This window comes from Larimichthys crocea, chromosome XXI, assembly GCF_000972845.2.
Source record: "Larimichthys crocea isolate SSNF chromosome XXI, L_crocea_2.0, whole genome shotgun sequence".
NCBI classification, from domain to species: Eukaryota; Metazoa; Chordata; class Actinopteri; family Sciaenidae; genus Larimichthys; species Larimichthys crocea.
The window spans coordinates 19756548-19773448 of record NC_040031.1 but is presented as its reverse complement, the minus strand read 5'-3'; the positions used below and the strand labels follow the sequence as shown (position 1 = coordinate 19773448).

General features: G+C 40.5%; 1 protein-coding gene across 5 annotated transcripts in view; it reads left to right on the top strand.

Annotated features, from left to right (window-relative positions):
• Window positions 1–16901, top strand: part of shank3a (SH3 and multiple ankyrin repeat domains 3a) — a 189164-nt gene that overhangs the window by 137913 nt on the left and 34350 nt on the right. For all 5 annotated transcript variants that reach the window (XM_027272637.1, XM_027272638.1, XM_027272636.1 and 2 more), the window contains one exon: window positions 11293–11406. In XM_027272637.1, coding sequence (XP_027128438.1) covers window positions 11293–11406 — 114 coding nt within the window. The remainder of the gene's footprint in view (window positions 1–11292; window positions 11407–16901) is intronic.

Sequence of the window (16901 nt, the reverse complement as noted above, 5' to 3'; positions counted from 1 at the left end):
CTCTTAAGATCACTAGGAACACACACAGTGGCTCATCCATCTGCTAATGCTGGCACAGTATTCACGTGTTATAGAAGTGCAAAAGCTTTCTGTTGTGCATATTATCGGAACACGTGCCTCTCTTCTAATGTATTTAATGATCTCCAACTATAGCTACGTATATACAGTACATGGATGTGCATTTGTTTTTTTACCACACAGCTTGCTATTGTTAAGACTAAAATGCATATGCATCTGCCCGTTACCAAGCAACAGGTGCTTAGTGCATTACAGCTCTGATACTGTATGTCATTTTAAGACTAAAATAAAAATGAAAAAAATTCAGAGTTCAGAAAGTGCATTTTATTCTGAGAAACAATATTCTTATATCTGCATACGTTTGCTTTGATTTTTAGGAATTTCCCCCCATTTTCTCCTTTCATCCGCTACTTGGAAATCAGGTTGGATGAGTGCCTGTGTGCTAAGTGTTGAATTTAGATTAAATATCATTCTTAGCTTCCCACAGTGAGCTCAGGTTGAATTAATTAGACTTCTCCGTCTGTTAGTTGCATGAAGTGCACAGTGTGTGTGTGCATATGTGTGGGTATCTCTGTGTATGTGCAAGTATGATCATCTTTCCATTGCTGTATGCATTCTAAAGCCTGTGTATGGGTGTGTGCACGTGTGTAAATGTGAAAGTGTATGTCTGCCTGTGTGCTTTCCTTTTGTGTGTGTTTGTCTTTGTGCAGCACAGTGTAAGTAATTGCCTCCCACAAGTTAGATAAACAGCATTCTTCAAGTATTCAGCAACCAGCTGTCCTAATATCTGAGGCACATATGGAGGAAAAGTCTCTCCCTTTTCCATCTTTTGCCGCCCTTGTTCTCTCTGTCTGTCTGTCTATCCTTCTCTTCCTGACTTCACACCTGCTCACATATAGTACATGCCCTTTTTTTTTCTTCTACAAGTAGCAGATGTACACCACTGTGCTTACTGTATGCAGGTTTGGTGTGTCATTAATTTTGCAGTTAACATTCTGGTACTTCGAATGGGTAGTTTGTGTGTCCATGTACATTGTGAGACCTCTTTTACATCACATATACATCCTTTTATCTCATATCAGTACATTTAATACATTTATATTGTTATTGTACCAGTTATTGTACAGTATCAAAGCTCTTTTGGCATTTTGAGTGTGCAAACCAGATTTCCACTTGTTGGACTGTACTTATTTATAGTGCCTTTGTAGTCTTCCGAACCACTCAAAATGCTTTTACACTACATATTTTATTCACCCATTCATACACTAATGGCATTGGCTGCCATGCAAGGTGCCAATCATTCATTCAACCATCATTCATATGCATTCACACATCAATGGTGCAGCCTTCGGGAGTAATTTGGGGTTCAGTATCTTGCCCAAGGACACCTCAACATGCAGTCTGGAGGAGCTGGGGATCTAAGTGGGTCCTAGTGGATGACCTGCTCTACCTCCTGAGCCACATAAGGTTATAGTACATGTGGCCTCTCTAACATGATTTTACTGATGGCACTATTGAGCTACAAAAATAATGGAGATTCAACTTTGACTGATTAACTTAATGGAAATTCATATAAGCTAAAGGTGCACCGATATTTCTTGCCAGTGTTACTGTAGATTTTGGTCACATGTTTATACACAGTAAGTAAAGAATTCAAGCAGAAAGTCAGGAAACAATTTGATTGTCTTACTATGTTTGCTGGTATCACTTGTGGTAATAACAGATTAACTAGAACTCTAGAAAAGAAAAAGTTTCACACAATCCCTGTGATTACCGAGGTGTTTTTTTCACTTAGATACAGGACAGAAAAAACTTCAAAGTGCAGCCAAATACACTGTCATATATATATATTTTCTTTACTTAGACAGATTACTGTGTTACTACAAGAACGTTCTTGAGACTAAAATGATAACACCTTCTATACACACACTTTTACATTTGTGGGCTGTTTCACCCTTACTTTATCACTGATTACAAGTGCTACCTAGCTGCTAGGTGAAAAGTGTAGCTGCAAGAGAACCAAGTAAACATGTATTATATTTAAAAAGCAAATGTTAAATATAATACTTATGACAATTCCTATAATGAAAAATGCTTTCCATTGATAGTATATTCTCCTGCCCCTCAATAAACCTTGGATAGCCCGAGAGACCACAGAGATTTTTAATAGTGCGGTGTAGTCTGTATGAAGACAATTGAGGAAAAAGCGTGTTGGGGATGAGGGGTTTAGACTGTGTGTGTGTTTCCCCGAAAAAATTAATGTTAGGACCTGAGGCTAGTCAGTTTAGTAACAGATTTTATACATTGGTCATTCATACTGTTCCAAGATCTGTGTGTGTGTGTGTGTGTGTGTGTGTGTGTGTGTGTGTGTGTGTGTGTGTGTGTGTGTGTGTGTGTGTGTGTGTGTTATTGATACTGGACAGTGTCACAAGCCTAAGGCAAGGACGTTGATGTCACAGCTAACCTTCTAGCTGTCCAATCAGAGTAGCAGCGGGGTGCAAAGTCCCGCCCACACACCTACCTGCTCCCTGCTGAACACACCACCTGTCCTCCTATTACACTCTCCTCTTTGTTTGTTTTTTTATTTTTTGCTTTCCAAAATGCCCATACGGTACATCCTAGCTCACAGGATCATCCCACACTTATCCTCTTATTGGGATTAAAAGCCATGCTCGCCCAACATACATGTGATTTAGATGTAGCCCCACACAAAATGCTAATGAGAAACAGCAGTTGCAGAGTTAATCAGTATATGAATAAACATGAACAGGGAAACTGCATAAACAGTAGCCATTGACTGACACAGATACATATTCAACAGAAACTCTGATACGCTTTTGATTTACAGTCACTCTGTTATATACAGTGTGACGCACACTGTTTGAGTTGGGCACGGTGAGGGCAGGGCTGAACTGACTGAGTGACTCCAGATGGTTGTTAGCAACAGGCATTTTCTGTCCCACACAGTGACAACCTACTTTGCAGTTGCGGATATGAAAATGCACATGTAAAGGTCATGTCCTTACCTGAGAATGTCAGGTAGAGTAGCTTTTAACAAATTTTGAAAGACCCTGTGTATTGACCTCTTCCCGTTGAGCTCTCTCCCCAAATGCACTGAGAATCTCTCTGAAATGAAAAACAATCAAACATGAATAGACTGTTTCCTTTGACATCATTCTTGTTATTAACATCCTTGTGTTCAGTCTCATGGTCACTCACCAACTCAACTCTTCATGCAGCCACAAGCAATATCAGTCAGCAACAGGCGTTTTTGTCATGTAATAATATGTAGCAGAGACTGGAGCGTGGGCACCGTTCAGCTCATTACAGCATGTTCATTTATCACGGCATAAACACCATCACTTATGTGACACTGTGGCTGGTCAATCAAATGATCAGGTGTGTGATTAACGACTTCACAACAAACAATCTGTCACTGATCTATTAATAACAGACAATCGATGGTTGGTCTACAGCTAGTCAGTCACTGGCATACTCTGTTGGAGGACTCCATTAATTTTTTGTTCCTTGCTGATCAGTTTACCAAGTGATAACATAACATGGGTATGATTTTGTCACATTAGTTTTGATGTGCATGCTCATATATATATATATATCGTTTGTTCCTATTTCCAAGCCTGGCTTTTATGTGATTCGAGGCAAGAAAGAGGGTAACTATTAGGTAGCCTGTTCTATTTTTGTCTCCACCTGAGGGTTGATAGAGAAGGAGAGAAAGCATGAGAAATGGAATAAAAAGCAAGTGAGAATGAAAGAAGAGGAATGTCATGTAGCCTCCCTGAAGCCTAGGAGGGAGAAAGAAGATGAGATGAGAGCAGAAGAGAAGAGGGATCCCTCCGAGTCAGCCTTGGAGTTTTCTTCCCTCCTCCCTTCCTCCTCCCACTATAATTTACAACACTTCCACCCTCCTTGCTTTTCCTTTTTTTTTTTTCAATAACCTTCCTCCTTTGCTCCACTCCACCCTCTAACTCTGCTGTCATTCACAAAACATCCGTATTTCATTGTTTCCATTTTTTTTTTGTCTAAAACTTGTCAAGTCTTTATTTCTATCAGGCTCTCTCTCTTTCATGCCCCCCTCCGACTCTGTCTCAGATGAATACTAATGAGCCAGAGACTGCACCACTCCCTCGCCCTCTTCCAAGCAAAAGAAGTCCTGTGAGGACGAACACACTGCAAACCACAGCACACATCTGACTCAGAGCAGTGTGGCTATCCCTCTTCTTTCGTATTTATTGGCTCTCTGCTTCATTCAGTCTTGTGTTGTCTCTGGAGCCCACTCTCCTCTTCTACATCACCTTCTTAATTGCCAGCTACCTCGATTTCTCCAATGTCATGTCCACCTCCTTCCTTATAGTTCTCCTCTTACCTGTCCATGTCTTCTATTTTCTGTTTTTATAACCTGTTTTGTTAACTCCTAGTATCTCAGACCATCTGTGTGGTTCAGTATGTCCTCTCCCTCCAGAGGATTAGCATGTGTTCTCCTACTCATATATTCCAGATAATGATGGCCATCCCTGTTGCTCTACTGCACACAGTCATCCCCTATTCTCTTCCTTGTTATGTGCTTGTGTGTGTGTGCATGTGTGTATGTGTAGGCGTGTCTCCGGTGTGTCCTCCCTGTTTCATAAAAATGCAACTGTGCTCTCTCTCTATTACACTGGATTGAACTGAGGTTTAATAAAGAGTGCAGGGATCCAAATCTAATAACAGCTCCACTCTGGTTATTGGAATGCTCGCCACACTCACCTTCACACACTTTGTGTCACGCACACATGCACACACACACAGCTATATAGACTGAGATATATACTTTATACTTTATTAAGAAAAGCCTTACTCAGCACTCTGTTTCACATTATATTACGGTTACTGTACATCACATGCAAACACAGACATCAGTGCTGTAAATTCAGTTAAACATCGTAACAAGTTGTTTTTTTAATAGATAGATAATATATAATGGAATAGTGGAATCCCCCACAGGGGAGCGGACCCACAGGTCAGGATCACAGGTGGGATCAGCAATGTCTTCTTTAAAAAAAATCTTCAGTAAATATCTTTATCTCCTCTATCATATTTGACACAGATGATACTGAGAAGGAAAGCGCTGAGCATGAAGTGAACAGCAGGGAGCAGCAACAGAATTGGGAAGAAAATTTAGCTTGTATTTTGTCAGACAGCTCCTGGTTACAACTATTTAAAGCTACCAGGTGTGTCAACTAGGTAGCTTACTAAGTGCTGTCATCTCTTCAATCTGTCCCTCTGCTATAATGTCTGCATTATGTAACTGTGGAGCATGGCTGCAGAAAATGTATAGTTCATCACTTTAAATGCGATTCTTTTGGATAATAGTTTTTATCACCCTATTAGTATCGTCCTAATGTATTATTTAATATTGCTACATCCAAAAATTTCCATCAGAGATGCACAGTTTTCCTGGGTGTTTGCAGCAGATTCAGTGTGTGGTAATCCTATCTTGGCATTTTATGGAAATCAAGCTGTATTTTGGCTTTGGCAAGTCTTCCATGGCATCCCTGTCTGAATCAGTGTGAGTGCATCAATGGCAGAAAGCCATCAGCCTCTCTCAGCACAGCTGCAGCCTTTATTGTCTGTTCCTGCAGGCAAATACAGGAGTTTGACGCACCTACTGCTACCTGTAATAGTATGTTTGTGTGTGTTCTGAAAAGTCTACTCCTATCCTCACCAGCTGCCACTCATTCATTCATAACATGTCCTCACATTGTATCACTATGTGTGTACGTGTAGCTGCTCGGTATACAGAGAAACAAAGACGATGAGAGACGGAGAAAGGAAATGAATGACTCAGCTCAAAGCAATAGAGCGAAGCAAAGCAAGAATTAAATTGAGCACATACACGCACACATACACACAAACACACACACAAACACACACACACACAAGCAGGGATGCATTGAAGCTTGCAGGCAGGGTGTGTGAAGAGTATAAATAGCTCTGCATCCCTACTGATGCTATTTTTAAACCAGGAGCCGTGACTGACTTAACCAAGGGCAAAACTCAGAACTAACGTGCACGTGTGCACACACACACACACAAACATAACAATACAGTGTCAGACTTTTCACCAGACAGCAGACTTCTTGGACAGTCATGAATAACTACGCGTCTGTCGAAACATAGCTCTTTTCTTTTGTCAGTTTGTGTCGGCCTTTAGCTGGCTCTCATCTCTCTTTGTCATTGCTGAATGCGAGCCTCTTTCTGTCAAATTCTTTCCCTTTGTTTCATTCTCTGGGGCTCTCTATTATGCTACTCTCCTTTCTGGTCACATTTCATGCTTCGTTTGTATGTTATTTCTATATAAGCTCAGAGTTCTCCATTAATGGCCCAGTGAGATGTTGTACTATCTGCTGTGAGAACTCGCTATGAATTTTATATGAGGCCTTACAAAAGGGTATGTTGGAACGTACAAGTTCGTACTGCACAGTACACCTGCACCGTTACAGTGTTTAATTGTCACTCATTGTTCGCATTGTTCAGTCTATGAAAAGATAAAAAATGTGAGTATGTGTGTGCACTTGTAGTGATGAATGTCAGTACTGTAGAAATCAGGCAAATCAGAGTTTCTGTCCTTCTCAATGTGACTTTTTCTTCGTATTATAAGGAATCCCATGGACAAAAACATTGTGTGACTGATTGCATCAAATGAGAATAGCAAGAATGCAAATGACAGAGACAAGATAAGTCACTTCTGAATTCAAAACTGGTTTTCAGAAGGTCATCTATGAATTGATAGTGAATTTGTCACACTTTGCCTCAGTGATGAAGACCACGGATTGGAGAATGTCATGATAAAATTTGGATCATAAATATAACAATAAGCACTTTTAGTGCATGATATTGATTGACATGTTAAATACTGTATGTGAATGGTTGTAACTATTCTCAGTATATGTAAAAAAGGAACAAAATAGAAATCAGGTCCTTAAAAGATAAAAGAATCAGAATTTGTCACAAGTAGCATGAATCCATGGAGCCATCCTGTTAGGTGTAGATATCACAGGCTGGTTGTGGCAGTGTGATGGTGTGGAGAATGTTTTTTTGCACATTAGCACATTATAGTTGCTGATACACACTGAAGAATGGATGAACAACACAGCATATCTTAACACTGTTGGTGACCATGTCAGTTTCTCATGGCTGCAGTTTTTCACACCACCAGCATGCATGATAACGCACCATATAACAAGGCACATGCCATCATCAAATGGTTTGAGGAACATAAGAGTCGGCTTTCAGTGGTCTTCGCAGTTCCTGGACCTCTACTCACTCACTGAGCATCTTTAGGGCAGGTTTCAACATGACTGTGAAGCTGTTGAAATAGCAGAAGCTGACCAGTGCTGTCAACAAAAAGTATACATAAAAAATATATCCTGAAACCATGTGTGACTGTTTGTATGGATGCATGTCAACATGTGCTGTGTCTTTGCTCCCACTAGTTTACCTGTGGAGGTGATTATGAATCAGCGTGTGGCACCACACTGCATCTAGTGACACAGTGATAGGCTTGACCTGTTATTATGCTGTCGAGGGAAAAGCTGGAGCCCAGCTGAGGTGTTGATTGCCGTATGTGGTGAACTGTTGTGTAGTTAAGCCCCAGTAGCTCCATAGAATGTAAAATGTTTTCCTCAAGACAGCGTTCATTCTTTACTGTATCATGAAGCTGAGTCCCACCCACACCATCTGAGTGTATTTATTTTTTTGCCTGAGCTCAGCTATCACTCATACATTTGTTCAATATAATTATAGAGGAGATAGCATAAAAGAAACAATTGCATTCTTCATTTTGACCCAGGAATCCCGCTCTCAAGCTGCTCTCCCAAAACTGCCCTCCCTAAACCAATTTCCCAAAACTCTAAAATTAAATTAAAAAGAAAATCAGGTACTTACAAACTGCTTTTTACTGCCCTTCCCTGTTCTTCTGCATCAAAATTCTACTTCTTGGTTATTTATATGGTTGCAGAACACATTTATCAAAATCCTGTGAGGCCATTAAATCACTTCCAGTGTCCATATTGACAAAACCACTACCCAAAGTGTGTGGTCTCACCTGCCCTGCCAGTGTGATTGTGAGTGCTACCTGAAATTTACTCCTAAACCACAGAAACCTATGTAGACCTATTTAGTATGTAGTCCCTGACAGTGTTTGAGTAGGGACTTTTCCTGCTGCATGTTTCACGGAAGGTTTTCCAAGATAATCCATCAACTTGTAATAACATCTGAAGAGCTAATTGACAAATGTCTCTCTGTTTATCTGAGCTTCTCTCTGCCAGTGACCAGTGATCTTTCCAGCACTCAGCTAGAAATACTGCGACCTAACAACACTGCTCAAATATAGTTGTTTGAAGTCAGCAGTGTTGTCTCACTGCTGCCAATTAGAAACCACAGCATGTGCTTTCGCGAATTCCGTTTCATCTACAAAGCTCAGGAGTGACCGTTTTGTTTTTGCAAACTTGCATAGTTTGTTTTGGCATTCATCTAAAGAAACATTAAATTCTTCAAGATGACACACAGTGACATCAGCCCAGCTCTTTGTGTAAAGATGATCCAATATGGAGACCAGTAGGCTCAATAGACAAACGATTTGTCTTTGGGCCTGTCCCCACGACTTTAAACCATAGCTCATGGCTGTGGTCCCAAAGCAGTTTGGTTAGATCAAAACATCAACACGGCACACATATTGTAAATCCTGCCACACAGATATGCACTGTTTGAGGTTCCTTCCTGCCATTTGGCTCCTGTGAGCCCACATCTGATTCTCAGGGACAGTTGTCATGCCAACACAGTGTTGGCAAGCGCCAAAACAGAGTGGCAGTCTAAGGTAGAGGCTTCGTGCACTACAGGGAACTCTCAAAGTACATGTGAGGACACGTGCATACTGTACATTTGTACTAAATGTCCTATGCCTTTTTTACTACGTGGACATAGACAGCACTATTCATGCATGTGGTTGTTTTGTTTGATTGTGCCAGATATAAAATAAATCCAATAGCTGTGAGGGCTACGGCATTTGGCCTGTAGAAACAGACTTACTGTAAATACACGGTATCACTTAACACTGTAATAGTAACCCTAGCTGTTTTGATTAAGGTCTTGTGAAGAGTGTTTGAGTGGCAGGGAGATTTTGTGTTCATTTATTCTTCGTCTATACAGAAACGAGTGCTAAGGACATTGTGAAGATTACTGTTGTGTTATTTACAAAATACTTTTCTGCTAGTGTTTGTGTGCGTGTGTGCATGTTTCGCTGACCTTTTCCCGACTTAACTGAGCAATTAATCGGCTTGATTATCGCATTTAGACCGCCTGCAGTATGTTTAAAGTTAATTGAAGAGGATGTTTGTATGCACAATTCACATGTGCATGTGAAGTTGTGCATAGGTATTTTAGATTTATAGATTAGTATTGCATTCTTACATACTCAGTGGTCGACTACGCATATATATATATCTGCCCATATTGCCAGGTGTTGTTGTCAAGAATCAGAAATGGATTAGTAGTGAGGGAAGAGTGCAAGGACACCTTAGATGATCAATCAGAGGTCTCACCTTTTGTTTCATTTCTGTCAATGGGGAACGGAGAGCACAGCCGGCACTTGTCTACTGCGGGGACACCATTATAGTATAGACGGACACGCTGACAGAGACAAAGAGGATGGATGGAGACGATGACCGGGAAATCATGCAGAAACACAGCGAAGGGGACCAGGAGAGAAAGACATGTATAGCAGAGAGAGGGTGAGGGTAAGGGAGAGAATACACGGTTTAAACATGGAAGAAAAGTGATGGAGGGAGTCCGTTCTCAGGAGACAGGCAGGGTAAAGTTGTGTTAAGCTAAGATCAGAGAGGGGGATCAGTCCATGTATCCTCTGTGTGCTGAGTGTCATGTTTTTTTATAGCAGGAAGTCAATAAACAGGCATTCTCCCATTTTGTACAGCACTTCTCTCTTAGCTAGTGTATGTTTAGCCTGGCATGGGTGAGCTATTGAGGGGTTAGCTGGGTTTGAGTCAGTCCACAACTAAATATATAGATTTAAAAATAATGAGCATACACTAACTCACTCAGCTTGTATTTTTAGTGATGACAGTGAATCTTTAAACAATAGAATTTTTTTTTTTTTTAACTCATGAAAACAAGGAAATGTAGGCATCTATGTATTATACCAGGGAAAGAGACAGTCAGCCATAACAAAATCTGGAGGAATGGGGTTGATTAGAACATGTTCATTCACACAATGTTCTGAAACAGACTCTCCTGTTCTGGCCTGTTTGTGCATGTGTGTCTTTGAACAGGATGTGGGAGGACTTGGATTTTAGGGGAAAGTGCAGCAGTAAGTCCCTGAGAAAACAGTATATTTGTTACAACCTGGAATCCCATGAATGGCTGATATTTGAACTTTTACTATCATGTCACTTAAGATGAAATCCAGTTGGCTGCTTCTCATAGTGCCTCAAGTTACATCACCGTGACATGGCCCCATGCGGGAGTAGAATATAGTTTGGAGGAAGTAGACTACATCATTTAGCAGGCTGTCTGCTGGCTGCAACATCATACTGCCGTAGCCTAGCAACCAGTTTAGAAGAAGGGCTCGCTCAGGCAAAGCTTCAGTTCCAGCTGGTGATCTCTGAGGAGTGTGTGTGTGTGTGTGTGTGCCTGTGTGTGTGTGTGTGGGTGTGCCTGTGTGTGTGTGTGTGTGTGTGTGTTAGTTTGCTAGGATAATGAATGAGTGTTGTAGAAATGAGCGTGCTGGTTCAGTCCTGCAGGGAAGATCAATATCAACTATACATTCATCTCTAATTACCACAGCGGAACTTAGAAGGAATCTCTCTTTATCCTTTTCTGCCCTCTTGCTCTCCTTCACCGTCTCTTTCCGCTCTTCTTTTCTGTCTTGATCTCCCTCTGTCTGTTCCCTCCACTCTCTACTTTAAACCTCTGTGTTTCTTTCTCTGTATAATTCAAATTTAATCTTTAATGCCATGAAACAGAATGAAATCTGTCTCCCAGGTACTTCTGTACAGTTCCCTCCCTTTTCCTCTACACACACATTATAATTTATGAACCCAGAGCACCTAAATGCCTCACTTTGCTATATGGCCTTTTGTCCTTTTTTGTCTCTTTTCCAAGGCTCTGCAGGTTGCACAACCTCACAATGATGACAAACTAGGCTTGTGTTATGATAGCATTTGACTGATTCAAACATTATATTCTTTCTCTCCCTGTCAGTGCTGAGTATAGGTGAAGGAGGTTTCTGGGAAGGCACGGTCAAAGGGAGGACAGGTTGGTTCCCAGCAGACTATGTGGAAGAAGTTCAGATGAGGCAGTATGACCCACGACTAGGTAAGACGTCTACATGCACAAAGACACACACACACTTTCAATACTGGACACTTTCCTGGCACACATCAAGTTTCTGTCTTTCTGTACTGTGTTGTACTGGTGTTTGGCCATAGCTCTGTCCATGGTGCTGAAATTTAAGTCTCGCTATGATGTCAACATTTTCACAACAGTTTTGTTATTACATTAACTAAATAACTGTCAGTCAAAATATTTTGGTGAAGTGATGTAATTTATTGATTTTTAATTATAAAATTAATTAATTAAACCTAAAATTAGAAAATATAAATAATGAAATTGCGCGGTAAATTAATACATACATATTTCCACCCATCAACTGTGAAACACATCCGGGACCAGATTGCGGTGGAAACAAGTTAGGGGATCCCAAGATGTTCCCAATCCAGATAATATGAGATATATAATAATAATGATAATAATATTCATAGTAATAATGATAATGATACATTTTTTATAAGCACACTACATCAAAGCAGCAAAACAACATCAAACATCCAACAGTACACTAAAAACACATTAGACTAAGCTAATCATTAAAAGCAATTTCAAAAAGGTTTGGTTTTGTCAGAGATTTGAATGTTGAAAGGTCAGTACAGTCACGAATGTGTTTGGGGAGAGAGTTCCAGAGGGGGCAGCTACAGAGAAGACTTTGTCACCCCAGGTCTCTCCAGCATGTTTTGGGACCACACTAGAGTCTTCTACCCTTTTGAAATGGTTGGAAACACTCCAAAAGGAGGTGTCCAGGACAGGGTTGTGTTCAAACTTAAATTGGTTTAATTTTGTGCAAAGCAACTGAACCGATATTTGTCATTACGAGCCACAAATTAAAAAGAGACAAGAATATGCTTGACTCCTCTATGAATCATGGTCTGTATCCTCACTGTGCTGCAATATTATTACACACTACAACAATAAAATTGTATCACCAGTTTAACATATATTTCCACTTTAACTTTGGGCCACCAAAGTAAACTATTTGTAAACTAAAATATACTTTTTATGTTTTTACAATTAAGTACAGTATCTCAGCATATTAAAAGGTTGTTTTTCCTTCCTCATTAGTTCACATTTGCCACCCATGCTGACTGTTGACTATCTTGAGTTTTCCACCAATTGTCAAGCTTTTAGGGACACTTAATTAGTGCTTAATTAAACGCAGGTGCACTGAAAAGGTCGACCACTTTAGCCTGTTCAAAACATGTAGACAGGGCCAGCATCCATTTGGGGACAGTTTGTATTCATCTGGTTTTAAGATTAGTGATGCTCAGCTTGAATATGATTAAAAACCTGTGGCAGAATATAGCAGGCTATGATATTAAGAAAGCTCACATGCATAAAATTGCAAGTCATACATGTAAATTGCACTGCAAAAGAGTATGGCATGTTTACCTAATTGTTTTTTTAAACTTAACTATGGAAATATTTTTATATACAAGGCAATTCTCAGGTTCGCTGAGTTCTAGGGAGTTTTATATCTTATCGGTACCAAGTGTTCGTACTGAGCTAGGGAAGAGGGCGTTTGGGTACTCAGCACCCTCTGACTGGAATGTCTTAGAGAATGTTTTAAAAGTCAAAGATCTGATCTCTTTGAATGCTTTTAAATCCACATTGAAAGAGCAAGAGAATTAATCCATCCATTCATTTTTTAGACCACTATGTGTTTACATATTATCTGTGTGTCTTGTGTCTGTTTTGGTTTGACTTGTTCTTCGTTTGTGCTGCTGCTCTGTCTTGGCCAGAACTCCCTTAAAAGAGAGATTTTAAATCTCAATGGGACCTTTCCTGGTTAAATAATAAAAAAAAAAAATAATAATAATATGCCATCCATAAATCCACCCATACTGCTATTCAAATTAATCTGTGATAAGATGAGAATTATTTGTAAACTACTTTTTGGTGTAACTGCTTCATCAGAAGGGCGGTTATAAAATATACAGCCAGGATCTAAAAACATATACACCACCTAACAATAAAACAGGCTCAGTCACTAATGAAAGAGTAATAATACTGTAAATCTGTTTAAAGGTCAGCATTTTCACAGACTGTAAATAAACGCAGACCATGGTGAATCTGCCATTCTTGCTACTGTGACTGATTTGAATGAAAAACTTCAACTGGGAGTCAGTTTAATGGGACCACATCACTGTTTAGACTTTGATTTGATTAACAGATGGCACGTATCATTTGCTGTGGTCTCGGAGGAAACAACATGTGTTGCATCTTGAAAAACATCTGGTCATTGTGCGGAAAACATTTAGCAAAAGCAGCAAGCACATATATTGGAAAAGGACAAGTTTGTTATAAATATCTTCCTATTCCATGCGTGTATATCATGCATCTCCCGAGACCTATTTCTGGAGCAATTGGGGCATTCTCCCTTTTCAAAGGGTTGTTGAGGGATTGAGGTTACCCCAGAGTAGGTGTGAAGAGATGAGAAAGGCCAGAATCTCTAAATACCCCATTTAAATGCATTGTGAGAAAAAGATAGGGGAAGGTGGGAAAGAAAGGGCCAGATAGCGAAGGAGACGGATGGTGGAGCATACTCTAAAGGACAGCAAAGTGGAGATGGCAGAGCGTGTCTTTCAGAGAGGTAGAGAGAAAAAGAACGAGGAGAGGGAGGGAAAGAGATGGGCCTGATATTGAGCCCCACTCACTCATAAATCCTGAAAAACTCAGAACCCTCAGATACCTATTTCTCTGGGATTGAATGTGTGTTCTGCTTCCTCTGTCCTTCCTCTCTGACACTCTGTATTGTCGTTTCTTTCTTTGATATCAAAGTGGGTGATAGTTTTTAATCATCATCATATATATAATTTCTGTTAATGAAAAAACTGCCATTTTACTTGGAAATACATCACATCATGTAAACATGGGAGACAGATTTCTTCACTTTAAACCAAGCCCCCAACAGCGCTGGGGTGTGAGGAAATATTTGGCATTGTGGCCGCACATGGTATTGCTGCATCGCATGATAGAGTGGCCCCAAAATTTCACGCACATTCACCACAGCCAAAAATGTTTTGTTTGTTTTTGTTTATGTTTCAACGGAGACAAAGGAGTCATCTGGCTTAACCAGATGAAGCCTCTCATGTGCATGCTCACAAGCAACTAGATTAGAGAAGCACTCTTTGTGCTCTGTGGACCCAAAAATATGGAAGCCTGTGAAGCCTAAAAAAATGTGCATGTGCGCCCAGTGAGCATTTTTCACAGAGATTCACAGAATTTTCTTGATAGATCAATGTTCAGTGTACTCAAATCTTAGATCTGTAGGAGTAATTGAGTGTTTGAAGCATTGCATGAAATATTCAAATGTGTCAAATTTTATTACTTGTAGATGAAGTGGATTTGATTATAATGGTGTTTAAGGATTAAACTATAACGTACAGTACAATATAAGTAAGATATTATTTAATAACATGCTAATTAATGAATCTACTGAGGCATTTCAAAGCTAATCTCACTCTCATCCCCTGATTCGTCAACAGTGATGGAACAGCAGAATAACACAGGGTGACACAGTAACACACACACACACTAAAACACACACAGAGTTGTTTATCTGAAGGCAACCATTGAGGCGTCACTGACAGTTAGGGCAATATCTCTCAGCCTAGTGAAGCACAAAAGACAGCCCTGTCTACAATTAAGTAACTCAAATACTATTGCTCTCTCTCTCTCTCTCTCTCTCTCTCTCTCTCCTTTCTTTCTCCCTCTATTTATCCTCTCCCCTTCCCCTCCTCTTTTTTTCTGCCACTGTACATCACCCATGAGTCATGATTCTGAAAGTGCTATCCCTCTTCATCTATCTCTGCCTCCATCTCTTTGCTCTCTGTTCTGTCAGGTTTGAAAAAAGCAATGATGGAGAAGCAGGAAAGACAAAAAATGGAATGATGGAAAAAGCTGTTTCAGTTTGGGAGGGCGAGAGGGGACGGATAAAGGAAGCTAGCAAGCAAGAGAGAGACACGAGTGAGAGAGAAAGAGAAAGGAAGCAGGTGACCATGTGAAAGAGGCACAGTTTAAACCATCACAGACTCTCGTGGCTGTTATCTGTCACCACACTGCTCTGCTCTCCCTCTGTCTCTCAGCATGGCCAGGGCCAACTGCAGCCAACAGTTTATCTTCAACCGATGCTCGGGGGTACAGAGAGAGACAGGAAAGACAAGGGCGAAGTGTAGAAGTCAATGGGAAAGAAATAGGAAAGCGGAGCACATGAGTGACTGATGGAGAAAATGAGGGCGAGAAGCAAAGACTATTGATTGAATTCATTAAGAGTACAATGAGTGATGTAGTGGTGTAACGCTGCTGGCTGTGTGCAAATGGCTGATATGTGTTTTTGTGATGGAGGTGTGTAGGTTAGGTTTAAGAGTTTAAAAAAAAAACTCTCCAGACTATTCGAGTCCAGCATCATTTTAAAAAATCTCAACAGTTGTTAAATCTGTAAAATATGGCTGAATATCGTCACTCATCCTGCTAACACCCCACTACCTCCAACACACAGCACACATGCTGCTGGCCTTTATGTGAGGGTTAATAGTAGATATTTACCCGCGGTAATGGAGGGGATAATGATGTGAGTATGAACTGCTCTTCCCTTTCTAATGATTTAACCAAATTGCCGGCGGCGACTCATTTTCAGCAATAATACTGTTAATCTGTTGGCTACAATCTGTTGGGATCTTACAGGACTCCACCCCCCATCCTGCTTTTCCCCAATAGGATATTGGCATGCTGCAGCCAAGTAAGCAGACAAATTCTACCGAAAATGAAACAGCAATGCATTTTTAACATCACAAATTATATCAGCCTTAATTTTTCCTAGGTTGGTCTGCAGCCTTGGATGTCCTTCAGGACCGCTCCGCACACTTATATGCACAACATAATAATGCACATTTTTCTCCGTGAGGGGATAAGCAATGCTTGATTTTCTCAATGGTTTGATATCTTAACAAGCGTGCAAACTTTTATTTCTTTTCTCTTTGTGCTCGTTCACTCCATTCCCTTGCTCTCCTCACACCGCGGCACAGTTGAATGACTCACAGCCGCATGAATCAGCCCAGTCAGATCCAGCCTAAGCTATTTTTAGCTTGCCCATTAAGAAGTTTTGGAGTGTGTCTGCACTCCCCTAGAATGCTTAAACATCGGTGTTGCTGCGGCAGCTGAGACTGACATGGGCAGAGCAAGTTGGAGGGTAGGATGGAAGAGAGAGGTAAGAAGGGACAGAGATATGGTGCAATGGATTGGTGAGGGATCATACAGGAAGTCATCTGGTCGAAACTGTGAAATGCTTGGAACTCTTGTGAAGCTATTAGCACACTTTCCCTAAAAGTAGTAGCTCTGTGTGGCCTCATGGTTCTTCCACACTCCTATCCGAGGTGCAAGGTCAATGTTGCTACTATGATGGATTTCAGTAATCATCTGAGCCCGTTTAATGACAGTGGTAGAAATATTTTCACACAATTCACAATAGGTTGTGATGT